Raw genomic sequence first — 25,116 nt, forward strand, 5'->3', positions numbered from 1 at the left:
GACACCAGTGGCGGCTGCTGGTCTTTCAAAGAGGGGAAGCTCATTTTCAGCCTACATCATAAAAATTGTCCATTTATTTATACGTAAATTCTGCCCTACGTTCCCTTTTCAAAAAAATGCTCTGTGACCCTGTCGGACCAACTAGGCGTCTTTTCCAGTGACTTGACCAGTGTCCTCTCAATGGCCGGCAGAGCTAGGCTGCTTAAACGGCCTTGGCCCATTGTGTTAGGGGTGTAGGACTCAAGCCGCTTTAAACAGGAGAAGCTCCTTTCTACACCTGCAGATGTAGCACCAATTGTTGCCACTAATGAGAACAGTTTGTAAAGCTGAGGCATCGCACTGTCCAACGCCACGTCTTTAAAGGTCCCATAGCATGAAACTGTCCCTTTATGAGGTTTTTTAACATTAATATGAGTTCCCCCAGTGGCTAGAAATGGTGATAGGTGTAAACCGAGCCCTGGGTATCCTGCTCTGCCTTTGAGAAAATGAAAGCTCAGATGGGCCAATCAGGAGTCTTCCCTTTATGATGTCATAAGGGGAAAGGTTACCTCCCCTTTCTCTGATTTGCCCGCCCAGAGAATTTGGCCCCCCCATGATAGAGAGAGAGACATCATGGCTTTCAAACGAGTGAAGTGGCAGCTGGTCAAGGCCACACACCCCCCCCTCTCTCTCTCCTCCTCAATAGCATTTAAAGCTACAGACACAGAAATGGCACATCCTAAGGAAAGCTCATTGTGGGACTGGCTCTAGTGGCTGTAATTCTGCACCAAAGCTGAATTTCGGGAAAGAGACTTCAGATACAGTATTAGGGGACCACTAAGGTCTATATAAAAGAGACTTCAGATACAGTATTAGGGGACCACTAAGGTCTATATAAAGAGACTTCAGATACAGTATTAGGGGACCACTAAGGTCTATATAAAAGAGACTTCAGATACAGTATTAGGGGACCACTAAGGCCTATATAAAAGCATCCAAAAAGCAGCATGTCATGGGACCTTTAAGGAACACCAAGTAATCATACAGTTTTCCCATGTTTCCCAAAAATAAGCATCTTAACTTAAGATGCTTATACTGTATGCAGTTACAGCTAAGAAAGAGTCTCTAGTGGTGTAAAAGTCATTTGCACTCCTCGCCACTAGGCGGCGACATTGACCAGTAGATGGCAGAGTGAACTTTAAGGGCAAAACAGAACTAGCCTGAAGTCCTGAAGTTTTACAGCGCAACTAAATGTCTTTCTTCTGTTAATTACAGGTAAATAACCAATTGGCTAGCAATTTCGCCAAGCAAATACCAAGAAATAGGTTGCAGCAATTTGTCTTTTGGCTAAATTTGCAAAATCTGTGATGGGACTGTCTGAGCTCGAATAGCCTTGGCGACTTTTGATAGTACAAAATCGCTGTCAATCAAAAGGAGATGCAGTCTTTCGACAGACCCTCCAATCATCATGCAGAAGGCCGGAGTCCAGGCCAGCCCACTCCTCCATTCACCCCCAGAGACGCTGAGCGTCCGTGGGCGGGACATAATCGCAGCATTTATCCGATGACCGTCTAGGTTCAAAGCACTTAAAAACACTGCTCAAAGCAGCCCTGTTGAAGTCCGTGGACGCCAGGCTTCAACAGGGAAACACTGTGACGCTACGGGAATGTATGAGAAGGACATCGAGTCAGTCGACCTGCTATATGTAGCTGATTCTGAACTCGTCGTTGAGATGAACGTGTTCTAACGCATTTTTGGTCAATAAAATGTTAACACAATAGCACATATTTGACCATTAATTTTTTGACATTTTGGGGAAGCCGAGCTTCCTTTGCAGTCTTAAAGAAATCACCTCTGACGGACACAAACAGAGACTTTTGGAAACGAGGACGCACGTCAGTCGGTCTTATCCGTTAGGTAGCTTACAGACCTTTCAGTAACCGCTGTCTGTCTCTCTCTCTCTGTCTGCCTGTCTCTCTGTCTCTGATGCTTACAGACCTCAGTGTGTGTGAACGGTCATGTGATACGTGTTGTGATACGTGTTGTCAGACGTGTTGATACGGACGCAGATTAGTTCTGCTGCTGAAGCTAAAACTCTCGTGTGAACGGAGATCCTTTTTAATCTCAAAACGCTGCTTAAACATGAAAACGTAGCCTTGTAGATGGAGCCTCAGTCTTTAGAAGTCTGTCACAGAAAGAGAGCTGGATATTAAAGCAAAGCCTGCTCAGTCACCAGACACGGGGCGTCCCACAGGGTTCAATCCTGGACACGGGGCATCCCACAGGGTTCAATCCTGGACACGGGGCGTCCCACAGGGTTCAATCCTGGACATGGGGTGTCCCACAGGGTTCAATCCTGGAGATGGGGGTGTCCCACAGGGTTCAATCCTGGACATGGGGCGTCCCACAGGGTTCAATCCTGGACACGGGGCGTCCCACAGGGTTCAATCCTGGACATGGGGTGTCCCACAGGGTTCAATCCTGGACACGGGGCGTCCCACAGGTTCAAACCTGGACATGGGGCGTCCCACAGGGTTCAATCCTGGGCCCCTTGTTGTTCTCCACCCGGACGTTAAACACAGTAGCAGTAACTGTAAAAACATTTCAAAGTGATCTATCAGCTCAGATACTAAAAGCTGGATGTTTCTGTATTTTCCTACAGCCAAATTAAGCTGAAAGTCTGAAAATAACTTTAAATTAGGAACTTGAATGTGTCATTTCTTACATTAAGAAACTCAACATTGTTATTGATTTCATTTCACAAATGTCTGTTAACCCTCGTGGTGTCGTCCCGTCGACCGAGCTACTTTTAGTTTTTCCCGGTCGAAATTTGAAATCAAAACATCTTTTTTTTTTTTCTCACTTTTGTCACTTTTTCCGTTTGTTTTCTGCTTTTTTGGGATGTTTTTTCTGCTTTTTTTGCGTCACGTTTTTGAAGCTTTTTCCCAAAAAAAATTTATATATTTTTTTCCAACGTTCTTTTATCAGTTTTTTTCTCCAAATGCTGTAAAATGTAATAAAACACCCAAATTCAATGAGAGCAGTGAACTGATGATTTATTTTACGTGTGAGGAGCGTCGTAGGGAACCATCCACGTTATTTATTTTGGGCAATTTGGTTGAAAGAAACACAAATTTCTGATAAAGAAACTTTTAGAAACACGTAAATCTAAACATTACTCATCTCTTCCCGTTCACTACTGGACAGTTTCCTTCTGAAATAAAGTCCCATGGTGGACACAGGAAGGGGCGGGACTTCCCCTCTCTACAGTGTGTATCCTCCTACTGTCCATCCAATCAGCTGCCACCAGCTCGTTAACTTACTCTGTGACAAACGTTTGAGTCGATGCTTTCTGAAAACACTAAATCTTCCCCCGGATGTTCCTTCAGTGTCGGCCATATTAAAAATGTTCCTCGCTGTTCTTTGGATTGTTCTGTTGTTGTTTAGTTTAAGTTTCTTTGAGTAGCGGCTGTTTTTTCCACGTGTTAAAGATTCCCTTTGAAACTAAATGTCATTGTGAACTGGACTCTTGAGTCTTTTCCAATCTGTCCTTCATTATTTATTCTTTTTCCTGGTGCTATAAGTTTGGACTAGAAATCATTGTGAAAGTGCTCTTAATCACGGTGTGCCCCGAAATCCCCATCACCAAGCTCCACCAGACTCCATGTAAATAATCAGGACTTTTAGCGTGTACAGAGCCAGCATATCTCCACCAGACTCCATGTAAATAATCAGGACTTTTAGCGTGTACAGAGCCAGCATATCTCCACCAGACTCCATGTAAATAATCAGGACTTTTAGCGTGTACAGAGCCAGCATATCTCCACCAGACTCCATGTAAATAATCAGGACTTTTAGCGTGTACAGAGCCAGCATATCTCCACATGTAAATGGGTGAATTAAGGGTTTATTTCAACCAAACCAGAGTGGTGATTGTTGGAACAGTGGAAAGATGAACCAAGACGACTTTTGGTAGTTTTATTTAGTTTCTGTCCACTTTGAATGAAGTGTGTTTTACGCTGATAAAAGTCCTGATTATTTACATGGAGTCTGGTGTAGTTTGGTGATGGTGATTTCGGGGCTGTTTCATGTTAAACTAAAAGGATCTTACTCTTTAACTAAAAGGTCTATCTCTGTAGGGATCCATCCCATAATGTATGTGATACATAGAGTCCTTTGTTTGTAAAATCTGGCTGTGAAGATGAAGATGAAGCTGCTGAGTCGTCTCATTAAAAACTACATTTGTACCATCGGACTGTTTCTGTTTTTCACATCTGTACACAAACTCACACAGCCTCCTTCCTAATGTCAGCTGTTAACTCTCTGCTGCACAGATTCAGGGATTCATCTCCAACTATTTTCATAATCGATTAATCAGTTTGAGTCATTTTTTATTAGACAACAGTCAAACTTCTGTGTTTCCTCTTTTCTAACAGCTCACATAAAGTTGAGAGCTGCAAAGATTCATTGATGAGACGTCAACTTATCTCTGAGTTTGTTGTTGCACCAAAACACACACACACACACACACACAGTAACGTTACATTCTGGTACCAAACAAACAAAGACATCGTAGCTTCAGAGAGAGAAAAAAAATATTATTGTTTATTTCTATTTCTATTGAATGTGTATTTTGTTTTTGTATTTTTGGAGCTGCTGTAACAAGGGGAGTTCCCCAGGGGGGGATCAATAAAGTCTATCTCATCTCATCTCATCAATGCTTATTATTTTTTATTGTGACATATTGATATATGAACAGAAATCGACTCCTATAACTGAGTCATAGCAGAGAGCAGGTGGTTGATGCTGAGTCACTTCCTGCAGTTAGAGCTTCCTCTTCCTCTCCCGCTGCCGTGTCACGCGCAGATAACCGACTCCAATCGGTGCTATCGACCGGCTGTGGCTGTGACCGGTGGACTGCAGCGTGTGCAGCTGTGTGCAGCTGTGTGCAGATGTGTCGGACTTTCAGACGTTTCTCAGACAGAAGGTAAGAGACAGAAAGACACCGAGTGTATAAAAGCGAAAGTAAAGTTTCAGACCCATCTGAGGCTCAGAGAGTGGATGTTTGGGAACGTGCCAACGGTTATTTCCGTGACTCAGAGGCAGTCAGTCGGTCACACTGATCTCAGGTCAGTTTACAGTCGATTTAAATAAGAAACGAGCCGCAGCACAAGATGAAGAGGAGGAGGGGATTCCCCTTCAGTCCGTCCTCTCTAACATCCATCTTCTTTACCTGGTCGCACTGATGGTGTGTGTGTGTGTGTGTGTGTGTGTGTGTGTGTGTGTGTGTGTGTGTGTGTGTGTGTGTGTGTGTGAGTGTGAAAACTAAACTGTGCCTACTACAGCTAGTAGTAAACTACAGCACCTTAGGGGCCGTCTACAGACCACAACACCTTAGGGACCGTCTACACACTACAGCACCTTAGGGACCGTCTACAGACCACAGCACCTTAGGGACCGTCTACAGACCACAAGACCTTAGGGACCGTCTACAGACCACAGGACCTTAGGGACCGTCTACAGACCACAAGACCTTAGGGACCGTCTACAGACCACAACACCTTAGGGACCGTCTACACACTACAACACCTTAGGGACGCCTTAGGGACCGTCTACAGACTACAACACCTTAGGGACCGTCTACAAACTACAACACCTTAGGGACCGTCTACAAACTACCGTCTACAAACTACAACACCTTAGGGACCGTCTACAAACCACAACACCTTAGGGACCGTCTACACACTACAACACCTTAGGGACCGTCTACAGACTACAACACCTTAGGGACCGTCTACACACTACAACACCTTAGGGACGTCTACAAACTACCGTCTACAGACTACAACACCTTAGGGACCGTCTACAAACTACAACACCTTAGGGACGTCTACAAAACCACTCATCTCATCAATGCTTATTATTTTTTATTGTGACATATTGATATATGAACAGAAATCGACTCCTATAACTGAGTCATAGCAGAGAGCAGGTGGTTGATGCTGAGTCACTTCCTGCAGTTAGAGCTTCCTCTTCCTCTCCCGCTGCCGTGTCACGCGCAGATAACCGACTCCAATCGGTGCTATCGACCGGCTGTGGCTGTGACCGGTGGACTGCAGCGTGTGCAGCTGTGTGCAGCTGTGTGCAGATGTGTCGGACTTTCAGACGTTTCTCAGACAGAAGGTAAGAGACAGAAAGACACCGAGTGCATAAAAGCGAAAGTAAAGTTTCAGACCCATCTGAGGCTCAGAGAGTGGATGTTTGGGAACGTGCCAACGGTTATTTCCGTGACTCAGAGGCAGTCAGTCGGTCACACTGATCTCAGGTCAGTTTACAGTCGATTTAAATAAGAAACGAGCCGCAGCACAAGACGAAGAGGAGGAGGGGATTCCCCTTCAGTCCGTCCTCTCTAACATCCATCTTCTTTACCTGGTCGCACTGATGGTGTGTGTGTGTGTGTGTGTGTGTGTGTGTGTGTGTGTGAGTGTGTGTGTGTGTGAGTGTGAAAACTAAACTGTGCCTACTACAGCTAGTAGTAAACTACAGCACCTTAGGGACCGTCTACAGACCACAACGCCTTAGGGACCGTCTACAGACCACAACACCTTAGGGACCGTCTACAGACTACAACACCTTAGGGACCGTCTACAGACTACAACACCTTAGGGACCGTCTACAGACCACAACACCTTAGGGACCGTCTACAGACTACAACACCTTAGGGGCCGTCTACAGACTACAACACCTTAGGGACCGTCTACATACAACACCTTAGGGACGTCTACAAACTACCGTCTACACACTACAACACCTTAGGGACCGTCTACACACTACAACACCGTAGGGACGTCTACACACTACAACACCTTAGGGACCGTCTACACACTACAACACCTTAGGGACTGTCTACAAACTACAAGACCTTAGGGACCGTCTACAAACTACAACACCTTAGGGACATCTACAAACTACCGTCTACAAACTACAAGACCTTAGGGACCGTCTACAAACTACAACACCTTAGGGACCGTCTACAAACTACCGTCTACAAACTACAACACCTTAGGGACCGTCTACAAACTACCGTCTACAAACTACAACACCTTAGGGACCGTCTACAAACTACAAGACCTTAGGGACCGTCTACAAACTACCGTCTACAGACTACAACACCTTAGGGACCGTCTACACACTACAACACCTTAGGGACGTCTACAAACTACCGTCTACAAACTACACCACCATTCATATTTTTGGTAAATATTGTTTGCCAAAAACATTTAATATATGTGTCATATAAATGAAAGGTCATGTATCCAAAACTACTCCACACATACAACCCCCTCTGCTAGTTGTACTGCAGCACTTACTTTTAAAAAATAAGCTTATTCATAATTTTGGGGAATATTTTTGCCAAAAAACTGTAATATATGTCATATAAACGAAGAGTCATTGGTTTAAAGAAATGCCAATAAACCAGATCACGTTTTACTCCCACCCAGGAATGCTGTCAGACCGGTAGAGAGACTACTTAAAGATTCAAGTAAAACTGAATTGGGATTTAAAGTGACTTAAATTACCTGTACGATGTGTTCAGGGCTAGAGGTGTGAATCTTCAATGATTGTCATGTCTTCGATTCGACATCTCGATGCATCACGATGCGTCAAACACGTTTCTATTAAAGCCATATAGGATATTTAATTCATAGCTTTTCAAGCTTCAAAAACCAAACTGCAGAGCTCTGATACTAAATAAACTGGATATTAAACCTACAGCACTGAGCACACGGCACTTCCTGAATGTGTAAAACATACCAGAATATGTCAACAGAAAGGTTGTTATGCAGACATTACACTATAAACAGAAATAATCGATTATGGCCCGGCCGATTATCAATGCAGCATCGTCCACGATTCCATGCATCCATTATTTGATTAATTTCAACACCTCTATTCAATTAAATTGTATTTATAGTATCAAATCATAACAAGAGTTATCTCGAGACACTTAACAGATAGAGTAGGTCTCGACCACATGCTATAATATACAAATACCTAACAATTCCAGTAAATCCCCCAAGAGCAAGCATTTAGTGTGACAGTGGCGAGGAAAAATTCCCGTTTAGGGAGAAACCTGGGACAGACCCAGGCTCTTGGTAGGAGGTGTCTGACGGTGCTGGTTGGGGGGTGTGATGAACAGTGGCAATAATAGTCTCAATAAAGATAATGGAACAGTGACTACAATGGTAGCCGTAGTAGTTCATGTCATAGAAAGGCACTGAAGGGCGTTACAGGATGTAGCGTGGCACAGCACAGCATGGGTGGACGTAGCAAGACGCAGACACTCTTGGCAGGACGCAGCCGGACACTGCAGGGCACTGCAGAGCATCGCTGGACACTGCAGGGCATTGCAGAGCGTTGGACCACACTGACAGCTCCAACCAAGATCGTGGTGCCACCCTAATCCAAGGGAATATTCTGGGCAGGAAAAGAAACATAAGGACTCCGGGGAGTAAACTCCCCAGAGCTAGGTTAGTAACAAGCATTTCTGGGAAAAGGATGCACACAAATGGAAAGAGAGAGGAGAGAGCAGCTCAGTGTGTCACAGGAAGGAAGGAACTTCCCCCGTAGTCTAGAGTTATAACAGCATAACTAAGAGAGGCAGGTTAAGGAGAGGAGCCTGGTTGGGCTAGAACTCTCCCCAACCGGATCGGGCTGTACTGGCCTGCCTCCCTCTACTCTACTCTATTCGCTCCCTAACTATAAGCATTATCAAAGAGGAGTGTTTTCAGTTTATTCTTAAATATGGGGATGGTGTCTGCCCCCCGAACCCAGACTGGGAGCTGGTTCCACAGGAGAGGAGCCTGGTAGCTGAAGGCTCTGGCTCCCATCCTACGTTTAGAGACTCTAGGAACCACGAAAAGCTCTGAATTCTGGGAGTGTAGTGCTCTAGTGGGACAATAAGGTACTAAGAGCTCTTCTAGATATGATGGTGTTAGACCATTTAGAGCTTTGTAGGTCAGGAGAAGGATTTTAAATTCAATCCTGGATTTTACAGGAAGCCAATGCAGAGAAGCTAATACAGGAGAAATATGATCTCCCCTCTTAGTTCTTGTCAGAACACGTGCTGCAGCATTCTGGATCAGCTGGAGAGTCTTGAGGGACTTATTTGAACATCCTGATAGTAAGGAATTACAATAGTCCAGCCTGGAAGTAACAAATGCATGGACTAGTTTTTCAGCATCGTTTTGCGACAGGATGTTCCTAATTTTGGCAATGTTACGAAGATGAAAAAAGGCTGTTCTTGAGGTTTGTTTTAGATGAAGGATAAATCCTGATCAAAAATAACTCCTAGATTTCTGACAGTAGTGCTGGAGGCCAGGGCAATGCCATCCAGTGTAGCTATATCTTTAGATAATGAAGTTCGGAGGTGTTTGGAGCCCAACACAATCACTTCAGTTTTGTTTGAGTTTAACATCAGAAAATTGTAGGTCATCCATGTTTTTATATCTTTAATGCACACTTGAAGTTTAGCTAACTGACTGGTTTCATCTGGCTTGATTGACAAGTATAATTGGGTGTCATCTGCATAGCAGTTTCCTAATAATATTGCCTAGAGGAATATATATAAGGAGAATAGAATTGGTCCAAGCATTGAGCCTTGAGGAATGCCATGGCTAACTTTAGCGTACTTGGAGGATTTATCGTTGATATTAAATATTGATATAAATATTGAATTGATATTCAGGGCCTCCTGCGGACTCATGGCGGCAGCAGACACAAAGCCGGGAGGGTCGGAGGAGTTGACGCTACGCTCCGAGGAGTCCAGCCTGCAGTCCAAAGAGTCAACGCTGCGGTCCGAGGAGTCCAGCCTGCGGTCCGAGGAGTCCAGCCTGCGGTCCTGGGAGTCGGAGCTGACCTCCGTCCAGCACTCCCTGAAGTTTGTGTCGCCGCTGAAGGAGGAGTTTGTCTGTCCGGTCTGCAGAGGAGTCGTGCTCAACCCGCAACAGAACTCCTGCGGACACATCTACTGCTTCCTCTGCCTCCAAAAACTGCTGTAGGAACAATCAACTGTTATTATTATTAAATAACTCGCTGTATTAATCGTGGTGCATTGTTAACGCCTGAGACGAGAGTAGAGAAGCAGTGTTTAGTCATCAGGGATGGAACGATACACTCAACAAGCTGCAGATACGAATACTCCTTTAGTTCTATAAATTATAAATTATTAATTTCTATACAGTTCCTCCAGGATTTCACGGCCTTTTTTTTTAGATTGTTGGGCCCAAAATGCCTGATTTCGCGGGAGCTTTTGTAAAAATTGCGAAAAAAGTTGCGATGTCTTTTGTATGTTTGTTGCAATGAAGTTGCGGGAGACAGTGAAAGTTGCAAAAAAGTTGGGATTTTCTTTTGTATAGTTCTTTCAAAATAAAAATAAAAATGTTTTGAGGAGTGGCTGTACTTATTGGACTTAACTTATCATTGCACTTAACGAGAGTAGCTGTCCTCAATTTAGGTCATCCTGTACGTCTCATCTCCGGTTTTTCCTGCATCCACCGTGTGTGCGCGTCAGTAGTGGGGGGAACTGTATGTCGGCTGTCTGCAGCAGGCAGACAGCCGACAGGATTGAAACAGAGTGAAAAAACATTACAGCGTACATTGATGTTAAAATGTATACAGGTTGGCAGGACAGTCTGAAATGTTTTGCAGGGTGTCTCGCTGTACGTTTTGTTGTCAAATGTGAGATGTTCAAGTCTCGTCTTCATATCGGAAACAAGCTCTCTCTCACTCCCGCTTGGTCAGTGGCTCTCAGAGTCACATTATACTGATGTAAAGTCTGGCACGTGGAGCCACAGTGATTGGTTAAATTTGCATGAATTGGCGCGATCGCGACCTCGACATTGCGAAATCCTGGAGGGACTGTCTATATAACTTGTTGTTAAAGCTGGAGAGGGGCTGAAGAGCCGCAGGTTGCTAACCCTGCTGCTCTAACACATTTAAAAACTGCATTGCCTTCATTTTGAATCTCAACCGGTTGTAATCTTTACACATTTATCTCCACTTGAAACCCGCTGTCGGTGCATCGGTCCATGGTCACGTGGAGTCTCCGTCTGCTTTCTGCTCTGTTTCAGGGAGAGTTCTTCAGCGTCCGGTCCAGTCTGTCCCGTGGACGGAGCCGTGATCACACCAGCTGAGGTCAGAAACAAACTGCAATATTTTAGTCTCACAACTAGTGAACACATTAAAGGGTAACTACTGTTGTTTTTTTTTCAATTTCCCTATGTTTTTGTGTCTTAGTGACTGGGAACAACAATCGTTGAAGTTGGTCCAGTATTGAGCGATGAACGCTGTAACTGGCAGCCGTGAACCGAAATGTAATGTTCCCCTACAGGACTAATGTTCAGCAGCAGTTAGTAACAAGCTGTAATGTTACCCTACAGGACTAATGTTCAGCAGCAGTTAGTAACAAGCTGTAATGTTACCCTACAGGACTAATGTTCAGCAGCAGTTAGAGTCACTAAAAGTTCTGTTGTTGCTGCTGACAGACTCAGATTATTATTCTAAGTGTCTGACAACATTATGGGATGGATCCCTGCAGAGATAGACCTTTAAAACGTTTTTAAGACCTTTCTGTTTAACCAGAAACAGCTCTGAGGTCGCTATCACTAAACCCACCAGACTCCATTTAAAAAACAGTACTTTTAGCGTGTATAGAGCCAACATATTGTCACATGTAAATCAGTAAACTATGTGTTCATTTCAACCAAAACTAGAGTTGTGATGGTTGGTTAAAGTGGAAAGACGACCCAAAACAGCTTTTCATACTTTTATTTTGTTTCTGTCGACTTTGAATGAAGTGTATATCACAATGTTAAAATGTTTATTTACATGGAGTCTGGTGGGTTTAGCGAACGGAATTTCGCAGATGTTTTTATGTTTAAAAGAAAAGGATCTTACTCTTTAACTAAAAGGTCTATCTCTGTAGGGATCCTTTCATAATAATCTGAGTCTGTCAGCGGCAAAACAACCACTTTATGAAGGTAAATACAAGCTGAACAATTGTCCTATTAACTTACATTATAGCTAGATCTCACTTAATACTGGACCAATGTTAAAGATTGTTTTTCCCATCAGTCTCTTAGACACAGACACATGGGGAAATAGGGTCCAGGTTGGAAAGAAAACCAAGTTACCCTTTAACGTTTTTAAAGGTTTTGGCACTAATTGAGTTTTCTACCTGCAGGTTTTCCAGGACAACTGCTGCAAACGAGAAATCTCCAGTTTAGAAGTGTACTGCACCAACTTCCCAGAATGCACCTCTGTCGTCACGTTACGCCACCTGCAGGTAGACGTTGTGAACAACAGGCCAGTCTGACAACTCATGTTTAACGGCACCTCGAACACCAGGGGAATATAAGACAGTAGGGATGAATGGATGGGTTGTTTGGTCTCTAAAATGTGGATCAGTTTCCCCAAAAAGCCCCAAGGCGACGTCCTCAAATGTCTTGTTTTGTCCACAACTCAAAGATCTTCAGTTTCCTGTCCCAGAGGAGAGAAGAAACTAGAAACATATTCACCTTTAACAAGCTGACGTCACACAGTTTACATGATTTATCATAAAAAATGACTCCAACTGATAAATGGATTATCAGAATAGTTGGAGATTAATGTAATAGTTGATGACTAATCAATGAATCTTTGCGTCTGTAGACTTTATGTAAGTTTTTAAGTAAGGATGTAAGGAGGGAAGGAAAGAAGGATAAAAGAAAGGCAGCAAGGAAGGATAGGAAAGGGAAGGAAGGAAAGAAGACGGAAGAAAGGACGTACGTAGGGAATGAGGAAGGGAAGGAAAGAAATGCAGAGGAAGGAAGGAAGGATGAAAGGAAGGAGGATTGATCTTGTCCCAGAGGAGAGAAGAAACTAGAAAATAATCACATTCTCTCAAACTGATTAATGGATTGAGACACACTGAATATCCCTCCTTCACTGTGCCAAACGTCTACAAAGAGAGTGGTAGACGTACCTTTAAATGGAAAGCCCCTTCAGACTGGAATAGCCTGCCAGGGTCTCTAAGATCTGTCACTTCTTTGCACTCCTTCAAAACATTTATGACTGGACTTTCGTTTTATATACCCAAATATTTGGGATACTTTTTGTCCTTTCCTTTTATTTATGTGTATACGTGCGAGTATGGGTGTAGGTGTGCGTATGTATATTATGTATGTATATGTATGGATATATATGTATGTGTATGTATGGGCTAAATGTTATCATGCCTCTTAATACTGCAATATGTTTTATACATGGATTTGTTTCCATTAAGGAGTCGGTGGGGCGGGCGGGGCAGGATGAGGGAGAGCTTTAGCGAGTGTGAATGTACATGTGCTGTATTGTATTTGTCTCATGTCTCGAGGACCCCCATCGAAAACGAGATGCTTCATCTCAAGGGGTTCTCCTAACAATACATAAATAGTTGGAGATGTAGTAGTTGAGAACTTATGGAGGGATCTTTGCAACTATATTAATCCTTTGTGATGACTGGTGCAGGATCACCGGAGCTGCTGTGAGTACGAGCGGCTGCAGTGCTGTAACCCCGGCTGCAAGGCGGTACTGCAGCGGAGACAGCTGCAGGAACACCTGAGCGTTACCTGTCCTCACCGAGCCGAGCCCTGCCCGCACTGCCGGCAGCCGCAGAGACTCCGCCTCCTGCAGGTAACGTTGACGCCGCCGCACCGGGGCCGCTTTAACACACCCAGGTTATTATAGGATGGAATTAGTTTTCATTTTGTTTTAGTCTGGACTTTTTCTATTTCATTTTAGTTTAGTTTTCCGCGTGTGTTTATTTATGTTGTATTTAGTTTTTATGTTCAGGGCTTCCCGTCGTTATATTTAGGTTTAGGTGCCGAATGAATGAAACTAAAAGACGTTTCTCAGATCTGAAGATTGCAGTTGGACTTCTTTAGCTTTAAGTTTTGTCATTAAGCTTTTTGAATGTTAATTATTTACGCAAAACTCGTCGTTCTCTAGGATCATGTGCAGAGCTTCTGTCCCGAGGTGGAGGTGGACTGTCCAATCGGCTGCTCCCTGAAGGTTCCCAGAGACAAGGTGAGCTCAGTCACGTCACACACCTGGAATTAATGCCGACCTTACACCAAACCACTTTTCAGGCGGTTCAACCATCGCTGACTAAAGGTCTTTTCACATGCGGAGCGACCCTTGGCCTGCGTGGTCGCGTGGATCCGTGGGGGGGGGGGGGGGTCACTGCGCTCCTCATGTGAACAGACAGCAGAACAGATGCTCTGAGAAGCAGACGCCCCGCTGTCTCTGTCCTGATAACTGTTCAGAAAACAGTTTTATATTTTAGGGAACTCACAAACAATAAATACACATCATAATAATAATGAATAATCAATCTCGTGTTCACTGATTTGCGCTGCGCGTCGCTCGCATAGAGAAGAGTTCAACACTGTTCAACTCTTGGACGGGCGGACGGGCGTGTGACGAGCACTAACGCGACACTTTCACGGGATTGCGCCTGGTTGTAGCGTCGCCTGTCAGATTGCCTTGCGCCGTGCCGGGTGCAGGATAGGGCCCATCGAGATAAAGCAAAATGAGGTACTCACACTTTCTGTGAGTACATAATAAACATATTCATTTCTAATTTTGACCCAGAAAAACGTGCATCGTGGACAAAATCAACAATGAAAACACCTTCATCATTTCCCCTGTGAACTTCTTGTATCCCCTCTAAACTAAATAATAGATTCACATATACACACTTCGGACAGTCCAATCAGAGGCAAGTATTCCACCAAGCTGTGTAATAAACGAACACGTTAACGTGTGTGTAAATGTCTCTCTGGTCTCCCAGCTGGCAGAACACAGAGAGTCGTGTCCGGAGCTTCACGTCGACTGTTCTTATAAGAAGTTTGGATGCTCTGTTCAGGTGAGTTCCTCTCGTGAAGCCGTGACACACTGTGACTCACACACAGAAGCCCTGACAACCCCCCCCCCCCCACCCTCCCCCGATGTGTCCTGCAGGACAGGAGACGCAAAGTGAAGCTGCACGAAGACACCGCTGTCGCTCATCACATGCTGCTGGTCCTGAGGAGCAACACACACCTGGAGCAACAGGTATGGGACAACTCATTATCAGGGTTTCTGCAGGGGAATCTTAATGTGTAAAGTAACTAGTAACTAAAGCTGGAACAGATGAATGTAGCGGAGTAACTAAAGTAACTAGTAACTAAAGCTGGAACAGATGAATGTAGCGGAGTAACTAAAGTAACTAGTAACTAAAGCTGGAACAGATGAATGTAGTGGAGTAACTAAAGTAACTAGTAACTAAAGTAACTAGTAACTAAAGCTGGAACAGATGAATGTAGCGGAGTAACTAAAGTAACTAGTAACTAAAGTAACTAGTAACTAAAGCTGGAACAGATGAATGTAGCGGAGTAACTAAAGTAACTAGTAACTAAAGCTGTAACAGATGAATGTAGTGGAGTAAAAAGTACAATATTTCTCTCTGAAATGTAGCGGAGTAGAAGTAGAAAGTGGCATGAAGAGAAAAGACTCAAGTAAAGTACAAATACCTCAACATTTGGACTCAAGTACAGTACTGGAGTAAATGTACTGTGTTACATTACCCCTTGTCTCTGACTGTAAACTCAGTGTGAGCCTGTTGCCCTCCCCCCGGTTAGGTGGAGGTTCTCCAGGAGGAGGCGCTGCTTAGGCAGCAGAAGGTGCAGACGGACAGTTTACTGCTCGCTGCTCTGCAGCAGAAGATCCGCCCGCTGCAGCAGCAGAACAGCAGCCATGAACACATGGTCTCTGCAGCTCAGGTCCATTCTCACTCTGATTCTTACTGATCGTCCTGTAGAGAACAGGGAACAAATATTAACAACTATAACTTCCCCTGTTTATTACCGACATTAAGACAACTATTTGTGGTATTACAAGTTTTCTGAAATGTTATGTTTAAATATGTAAATTAGGCATTCTCTTATATACCTTATAGACCTGTCTGTCTGTCCGTCTGTGTGCCTGTCTGTCTGTCTGTCTCTCTGTTTGTCTGTCTAGTGTTATTAAATCTTGTTACCTGTCTGTTTGTCTGTCCAGAGGACGCTGTGCAGGCAGCAGGACATCCTGTCCACGGTCCAGCTGGACGTGGAGCAGGTTTCTCTGGGACTCGGTGGTCTGGAGGAGCTGGAGGAACTCAGGAAGTCTCTGGATGCTGCGATCCAGGAAGTGTCTGCAGCCGAGGCCCTCAGAGAACACCTGGGTAACAACACCTGACAATCCGCAGACTGATCTCATGAAGTGGTGTATGTATGACACGCCAGTTCTTCTGCCATTATTGGCGTGTTATGAAGACGCATAATCGTTTTTTAGCGTGTTTATCAACGCCGTTTGGCCTCCATTGACTTTCATTACCTTGCGATTGCGTGTCAGTTTACGCCGTAGCGAGTAGTACAAAAGGACGAAAATCCACAGGACTTTCACCAAGAAGAGCAGGGATTGTGTCCCACGTGTCTAGTTTCCTAAACCCAACCGTCCCGTTCTTCTTTCCCTAAACCCAACCCGTCCGCTGTGTACGGCGCTCAAAATGCGTACAGAAAACACTCCACTTGGCGTGGGCGTGTATGGTTACGCGAAGTCATGATGTCACATTGCAATCTGACTCCATCACCTAAGTAAGAAAACTAATAAACAGTGCTAACAAAAAAATAATTCCCGATGAGACAAAACTTTAAATAGTTGAGTTTTGAGTCAGTGGATGTGAAGTTGAGGGCTGGAGGTTCAGAGAGGTCTGAGGGGGGGGGAGCTGTAGAACGTTTCAGTGAACGCTGTTGTTATTTCCTTCTTCCAGGAACTTTGGGGGAGAATCTGAAGCATCACTCGGGTCTCCTGGATCTCCACGCCGCCACGCTCGGTCATAACAAGCAGCGCCTGCAGGAGCTCGAGGCCACGTCGTACGACGGCAGACTGATCTGGAAGATCAAGGATTTCGGGAACAGGAGGGAAGCTGAGGTCAAAGGTCAGCCGCCGTGCCTGAGCAGCGTGCCCTTCCAAACCGGACGCTGCGGCTACAAAATGGCCTCCAAGGTCTATCTGAACGGGGACGGCGAGGGAAGAGGGACTCACCTGTCCCTGTATGTCGTCCTGATGCCGGGAGACTTCGACGCTCTGCTGCCGTGGCCTTTCAGACAGACCGTGTCTCTGTCCGTTCTGGATCAAAGCGGTGCCGCTAACCACCGGAGTCTCAGCTTCAGACCCGACCCGGCGTCCAAAAGCTTCCAGCGACCCGCTGCCGAGTCCGTCAGCAACGTCGCTGTTGGGTTTTCATGCTTCATTCCTCTCAATGAGCTCGCTGCGTACGTCAAAGACGACACGCTGTTCGTCAAAGTGAAGGTGGACATGGCAGGTTTAGAGCATCTGTAGGCTTCTGTCCTCTACGTCACTGGTTCTAAAACGGGGGTACGTGTCCCCCTAGGGGTACTTTGGAGGACTGCAGGGGGTACGTGTCCCCCTAGGGGTACTTTGGAGGACTGCAGGGGGTACGTGTCCCCCTAGGGGTACTCTGGAGGACTGCAGGGGGTACGTAAGATTTTTTGCAAAATGTTTTTCAGTACAAGGCTGTAGTTCAATTCAATTCAATTTAATTAAATTGTATTTATAGTATCAAATCATAACAAGAGTTATCTCGAGACACTTAACAGATAGAGTAGGTCTCGACCACATGCTATAATATACAAATACCTAACAATTCCAGTAATTCCCCCAAGAGCAAGCATTTAGTGTGACAGTGGCGAGGAAAAACTCCCTTTTAGGGAGAAACCTGGGACAGACCCAGGCTCTTGGTAGGAGGTGTCTGACGGTGCTGGTTGGGGGGTGTGATGAACAGTGGCAATAATAGTCACAATAAAGATAATGGAACAGTGACTACAATGGTAGCCGTAGTAGTTCATGTCATAGAAGGGCACTGAAGGGCGTTACAGGATGTAGCGTGGCACAGCAGAGCATAGCAGGATGTAGCAGGGTGTAGCAGGGAGTGCGGCAGGACCACGGCGACAGCTGCAACCAAGATCTTGGTGCCATCCTAATCCAAGGAAATATGCTGGGCAAATAAAAACAGAAGGACTCCGGGGAGTAAACTCCCCAGAGCTAGGTTAGTAACGAGCATTTCTGGGACATGGATGCACACAAATGGAAACAAATGGAAAGAGAGAGGAGAGAGCAGCTCAGTGTGTCAGAGGAAGTCCCCCAGCAGTCTAAAACTATAACAGCAGAACTGAGAGAGACAGGTTAAGGAGAGGAGCCTGGTCGGGCTAGAACTCTCCCCACCCGGATCGGCTGTACTGGCCTGCCTCCCTCTACTTTGATCATATTATTGATTATATGGTAGATGAATCTGACGACTATGATGAGAAGCAGGTGGGCCAGGCTAGGTGGACGCTGCAACGCCTCACTCCCTGACTATAAGCTTTATCAAAGAGGAGAGTTTTAAGTTTACTCTTAAATATGGGGATGGTGTCTGCCCCCCGAACCCAGACTGGGAGCTGGTTCCACAGGAGAGGAGCCTGGTAGCTGAAGGCTCTGGCTCCTGAACCCAGACTGGGAGCTGGTTCCACAGGAGAGGAACAGTGTTTTTAAGCCATGTACCCCCTAACCAGCGCAAATAGTTTTTGGTAAAAAAAAATAAGTCTCTATAAAGAGGAAGAATACAGCGATGTCAGCGATAGATTTACTAAACAAGTAAACCTTGAACCTGGAAAACATTTAAATGATGATGAAAAAAGGAGAAAAAAAAAGGTAGAAAGAAGGAAGTAAGGCAAGAATAGATCGGAAATAGTAATAACAACTTAGAAAAAAACACAGTGGAAAGAAGGAAGGCAACACTAGGGCGACAAAAGTGACTAAAGATTTCAAAAAGCAACAAACTTTGATAAAAGTGACAAAAACTTTGAAGAAAAAAAGACAGTAGAAAAAGGTAAGGAAGGAATGCAAGAACAGGTCAAAACAAACGATAAAACCTTCAAAAAAAAAGGTGACAAACTTCAAAAACAGTAGACAGTAGAAGTAAATACAGCCTTATAACTGAAAAACATTTTGCAAAAGAAATTAAGTACCCCCTGCAGTCCTCCAGAGTACCCCTAGGGGGACACGTACCCCCTGCAGTCCTCCAAAGTACCCCTAGGGGGACACGTACCCCCTGCAGTCCTCCAGAGTACCCCTAGGGGGACATGTACCCCCTGCAGTCCTCCAAAGTACCCCTAGGGGGACACGTACCCCCTGCAGTCCTCCAGAGTACCCCCTGCAGACCTCCAGAGTACCCCTAGGGGGACACGTACCCCCTGCAGACCTCCAGAGTACCCCTAGGGGGACACGTACCCGTATTTAAGAAAAACTGCTCGTTATCATGTGCAGGATTACATTTATAGCCCTAGGGGTACTTTGGATTACTGCAGGGGGTACGTGTCCCCCTAGGGGTACTTTGGATTACTGCAGGGGGTACGTGTCCCCCTAGGGGTACTTTGGATTACTGCAGGGGGTACGTGTCCCCCTAGGGGTACTTTGGATTACTGCAGGGGGTACGTGTCCCCCTAGGGGTACTTTGGAGGACTGCAGGGGGTACGAACATGTGACAACCAGTGCTCTATTTTATCGTGTGAAGGATTACATTTATTCTACTTTGGCGTGATCACTTCGTTTGTTCGAGAAGGATTTTCAAAAGATGGCGTTAGAATAATTTGAAGGGAGTAATCAAAATCTACACATAACTCTAAAGGAGTAGTTTGACATTTTGGGAAACATCTTTCTTTCTGAGTTAGATGTTCAGATTGATACCTCTCTTATTTTGCCAACATTTACAAACTCTTCCTTTAAGTTTCAGGATCATCTCAGGGATGTTTGATGGACCTCTGACTCCAACAACTGACACCAGCTGTGATCATTTAAGAAATATTTTATGCCCGTTATCTTGAGATCATGACTTAACGTTCGTGTTGTCTTCCCGTCGGCAACTTTTTGGTTTTTTTCTGGGTCAAGATTTTAAATGAAAACTTTTGTTTCAACCATTTGTTGTTCTTTTTCAACACGTTTCCCGTTGTTTTTAGCAATTTCTTTCCAGGTTTTTTGTCACTATTTGATGTTTTTTAAGCTTTTTTTTCCAACTTTTTTTTCATTTCTTTTCTTCAAATGCTATAAATTAAATAAAAAAACCCAAATTCAATAAAAGTAGTGAACTGATCATTTATTTTACTTGTGAAGAGTGTTGTATGGAACCATCCACCTTAGTTTCTTTGACACTTTTGGTTGAAAGAAACCCAAACTTCTGATATAGAAACTTTTTAAAAATGGGTCAGATTTGACCCAAGGACAACAGCACGGTTAATTATCCGAGAATAACCGGGGTTGGGGAAACTACTTTGAAAGCAGCTTTCGGTAGCTACCAATGACTTCACACTGGAAGGAGTTGACCTACGGCAAAGCTACCGTCAGAGGAATATAGTTTAACTTTCATACCTATAGTTCGGTAGACTTGGTGCAATTCAGGGTCTGTCGTCCTAAAATCTGAGATCAGAAGCGAATGATCAGCTTATCTGCAGATACTAAAAGTGTCTTCATTATTTTATTTTAACAGGAGTTATCTCAGGACACTTTACAGATAGAGGAGGTCTAGACCTACTCTATCATTTACAGAGACACAACAATTCCACCCCAAAAGTAAGCATTTGGTGCAACAGTGGCGAGGAAAAACGTCCTGTTAACAGGCAGAAACCTTGGACAGACCCTGACTCTTGGTGGTTGGGCCACAGAGACCCTGATACTGATACACAGACACCAGCATTTGGTTACACCAGATATGTGTAAGTTCAAACATAGACTAGTTTGAATCTAAGTTCTAACTTAGTTCCGAGTTACAGTGCTACTAACATTTTACACAAATACATTCATTAGAACAGGAAATGAAATGTGGAAATCTAGGTTTCTAATTGGCTGTCAGGTCATAAACCAAGACGCCAGGAGTGTGCCTATGTTCCCACATTTCTAAGATTTTTTTTCAAAATTAGGCCCTATGTTTCTGTATGTTCCCACATTTCCTTTTTCATAAATTTGTATCACATTTTATCCCCCTAACCCTAAAAAAATTTTTGTGGGAGGATAGGGATTAAATTGAAGGGAAATGTAGGAACACAAGACCTCATTTTGAAAATGTCTTAGAAATGTGGAAACATAGGGCTGTGGGACCATTGGGCTGTGGGACCATTGGGCTGTGGGACCATTGGGCTGTGGGAACATAGGGCTGTGGGACCATAGGGCTGTGGGACCATAGGGCTGTGGGACCATTGGGCTGTGGGAACATAGGGCTGTGGGACCATAGGGCTGTGGGACCATTGGGCTGTGGGAACATAGGGCTGTGGGACCATAGGGTTGTGGGAACATTGGGCTGTGGGACCATAGGGCTGTGGGACCATAGGGCTGTGGGACCATAGGGCTGTGGGACCATAGGGCTGTGGGACCATTGGGCTGTGGGAACATAGGGCTGTGGGACCATAGGGTTGTGGGAACATTGGGCTGTGGGACCATAGGGCTGTGGGACCATAGGGTTGTGGGAACATTGGGCTGTGGGACCATAGGGCTGTGGGACCATAGGGTTGTGGGACCATTGGGCTGTGGGACCACTATGGGAACATTGGGCTGTGGGACCATAGGGCTGTGGGACCATAGGGCTGTGGGGACCATAGGGCTGTGGGACCATAGGGCTGTGGGACCATGGGCTAGGACCATTGGGCTGTGGGACCATAGGGCTGTGGGACCATTGGGCTGTGGGACCATAGGGCTGTGGGACCATAGGGCTGTGGGCTGTGGGACCATAGGGTTGTGGGGGACCATTGGGCTGTGGGACCATTGGGCTGTGGGACCATAGGGCTGTGGGACCATTGGGCTGTGGGACCATAGGGCTGTGGGACCATTGGGCTGTGGGACCATTGGGCTGTGGGAACATTGGGCTGTGGGAACATTGGGCTGTGGGACCATAGGGTTGTGGGACCATTGGGCTGTGGGACCATTGGGCTGTTGGACCATTGGGCTGTGGGAACATTGGGCTGTGGGAACATTGGGCTGTGGGACCATAGGGCTGTGGGACCATAGGGTTGTGGGACCATAGGGCTGTGGGACCATAGGGCTGTGGGACCATAGGGCTGTGGGAACATAGGGCTGTGGGACCATTGGGCTGTGGGAACATTGGGCTGTGGGAACATTGGGCTGTGGGACCATAGGGTTGTGGGACCATAGGGCTGTGGGACCATAGGGTTGTGGGACCATTGGGCTATGGGAACATAGGGCTGTGGGACCATTGGGCTGTGGGACCATTGGGCTGTGGGAACATTGGGCTGTGGGACCATAGGGCTGTGGGACCATAGGGTTGTGGGACCATAGGGTTGTGGGACCATTGGGCTGTGGGACCATTGGGCTGTGGGACCATTGGGCTGTGTATTGAGCAAGACTGCTGCTTCAATGTAACCACTCGAGGTATTTGCAAACCGTGAGTCAGCGTCCACTAAAAGTTCTGTTTTTGCCGCTGACAGACTCAGATTATTATTCTAAGTGTCTGACAACATTATGGGATGGATCCTTTGAGTTGAGTAGGACCCCGAGTTAATATCGGTAATGCAGAGTTTATCTTTAGTGTTAGGAAGCTATGACGGCATTTCTATTTTTCATAGGGGTGGGAAAAATAATTGATTCTTAGATGCATTGTGATTCTACTATTTTTTTTAAATGTGTTGATATTTATTTAAAAGTTACTGTCTCCAGACCAGTAAAAATCAGAAAACAGAGTGATGAAAGAGGATGGGATAATGGACAACAACTTAGAGATTAGGCAAGAGGGCAGAAAAAAAACACACAAAAATGGCCAAAAGGAAAAAATAATTTAATTTTGTATATATACACATGATCTATATATAGACATACATATAATAAAGACATACATAAAATAATTAGGCAAAATACATATAGGCTGTTCATGTACTTTATCACATTACATCTGACCACCTCATGTTTCATGTTCTAAGAAGCCAATGATCCACCTTTAAACATGACCAGCCTCTGACGTGGAAGATTACTGGGAGAGAAGGTGACTTTCACAAGCATGTTGAAGACTCAAGCATGGAATGACTACAAAATAAAAACCTCAGTAGACAAAACATTTCATTAAAACTTGTGTGTGACAAATATATATGATATGATATATGATCTAAGATGGCGCCGCAGACGGTCGACTCGGTGTGTCTGTGCGCGTTGTTATGTTTTGTTTTGTGTTTTAACTTTGTTTTTTGCGATGGTACCCGGATCTCTTTCTCCAGAGAAGAGCTCTTGAACATCAGGGGAACAACGCCAGAGGATTTATTTCCTACTTTTCTTCTCCCTACACTGGAAATTTTGGACATTCTAGTCAAAGGTGTGCTCACCTTTGCTCACGCAGTGAAACGTCGGAGGAGAGGGTGCGTCTCCGCCAGCGAGGATTACGCACACCGTTACCGGGCATATTTCTCTCTAACGTGCGTTCACTGCCCAACAAACTGGACGAATTACAACTGCTGTTGGGGGAAACAGGGACTTTTCTTCTTCTACTGTTTTGTGCTTCACGGAGACATGGCTCTGTGGATTAATACTGGACTCTGCGCTGCAGCTGGCAGGCTTCCAGCTCTACAGAGCGGACAGAGACACGGACCTCTCCGGCAAAACTAAAGGTGGAGGAATCTGTTTCTACATCAACAGCGGTTGGTGCAACGACGTGACAGTGACCCAGCAGCATTGTTCTCCTGACCTGGAATCTTTCATCATAAACTGTAAGCCTTTTTATTCACCCCGTGAGTTCCATTCATTCATTCTGATCGGTGTTTACATGCCACCGCAGGCCAACGTGCAGGACGCACAGCGCATGCTCGCCGACCAGATACTGTGCGTGGAGCGGACCAACCCGGACTCCCTAGTTATTGTCCTTGGAGACTTTAACAAAGGAAACCTCACTCATGTACTACCTAAATATAGACAGCATATTAAATGCCCGACCAGAGAGGAGAACATTCTGGATCACTGTTACACCACAGTCAGGGATGCTTATCACGCCGTCCCCCGTGCTGCACTGGGAATATCTGACCATGTCATGGTTCACCTGATCCCCGCCTACAGGCAGAAACTTAAGCTCTGCAAACCTGTAGTGAGGACATCAAGGAAGTGGTCCAGTGAGGCTGTGGAGGATCTCCAGTCGTGTTTGGACTCCACTGACTGGGATGTGTTCAGGACTGCTACCAACAGTCTGGATGAGTACACAGAGGCTGTGACGTCATACATCAGCTTCTGTGAGGACTGCTGTGTTCCATCAAGCACCAGGGTGAGTTTCAACAATGACAAACCCTGGTTCACAGCCAAACTCAGAAGGCTAAGGTTGGATAAGGCAGACGTGTTCAGGAGTGGGGACAAAGACAGACTTAAAGAAGCAAAGTACAAGTTTAGCAAGGCGGTGAAAGAGGCTAAACAACGGTACTCTGAGAAACTCCAAACACCAGTTCTCAGCGAACGACTCTGCTTCTGTCTGGAGAGGGCTCAAACAGATCACCAGCTTCAAGCCCAAAGTCTCCCACTCCACCAACGACCGACGCCTAGCCAACGACCTGAACGACTTCTACTGTCGCTTTGATGGACAATGGGTCGGTATATATAGTAATATAGAGCTGCAAAGATTAATCGATTAGTTGTCAACTTTTAAATTAATCGCGAACTATTTTGATAATCGATTAGTCAGTTTGAGTAATTTCTTTAAGACAAAAGTAAAAATTCTTTGATGTCAGCTTGTTAATTGTCAGCTAGTTTCTTCTCTCCTCTGGGACAGGAAACTGAATATCTTTGAGTTGTGACAAAACAAGACATTTGAGGATGTCATTTTGGGCTTTCCCTAGTCTTTATTATCTCTGGTGGTTTCATTTTATTGGGTCTTCCATTATCCAAACATCAGCCAGAAATCTGACTCAGCGTTACAATTCAACAGATTAATTCTGTCATCAGCAGCAGCTTTTTCCTCATCAGGTCGAAGGCTAAAATAAAACCTTAGTTTTTCTCAGTTTTGGA

The 25,116-nt window shown here is 45.1% G+C and overlaps 2 protein-coding genes and 1 long non-coding RNA gene across 4 annotated transcripts in view; all 3 read left to right on the plus strand.

Moving 5' to 3' along the window:
* The window catches only part of rcor3 (REST corepressor 3), a 12,782-nt gene extending 12,364 nt beyond the window's left edge, over window positions 1-418 (plus strand). Inside the window, exon 12 of the mRNA XM_078272292.1 lies at window positions 1-418. This exon is cut by the window's left edge and continues 822 nt beyond it. The gene's annotated coding sequence lies outside the window, so the exon portion shown is untranslated.
* A 4-nt stretch (window positions 419-422) lies between these two features.
* LOC144532039 (uncharacterized) lies at window positions 423-4,693 on the plus strand. Its single transcript, XR_013503299.1, has 2 exons — window positions 423-912; window positions 959-4,693. It is a non-coding gene; the product is annotated as an uncharacterized LOC144532039 (long non-coding RNA).
* A 1,311-nt stretch (window positions 4,694-6,004) lies between these two features.
* Window positions 6,005-20,220, plus strand: traf5 (Tnf receptor-associated factor 5). Of its 2 annotated transcripts, XM_078272238.1 has the most exons (11): window positions 6,009-6,162; window positions 9,728-10,036; window positions 11,112-11,175; window positions 12,224-12,325; window positions 13,528-13,692; window positions 14,008-14,085; window positions 14,852-14,926; window positions 15,022-15,114; window positions 15,681-15,821; window positions 16,099-16,261; window positions 16,850-20,220. In XM_078272238.1, the coding sequence occupies exons 1-11, from the start codon at window positions 6,128-6,130 to the stop codon at window positions 17,419-17,421; spliced, it is 1,797 nt and encodes a 598-aa protein (XP_078128364.1). In that variant the 5' UTR covers window positions 6,009-6,127; the 3' UTR covers window positions 17,422-20,220. The 2 variants fall into 2 exon arrangements, with proteins under 2 accessions (XP_078128375.1, XP_078128364.1); XM_078272249.1 differs by lacking the exon at window positions 15,681-15,821 and having other exon boundaries at window positions 6,005-6,162.
* The last annotated feature ends 4,896 nt before the right edge of the window (window positions 20,221-25,116 follow it).

This window comes from Sander vitreus, chromosome 2 (genome assembly GCF_031162955.1).
Source record: "Sander vitreus isolate 19-12246 chromosome 2, sanVit1, whole genome shotgun sequence".
NCBI lineage: Eukaryota > Metazoa > Chordata > Actinopteri > Perciformes > Percidae > Sander > Sander vitreus.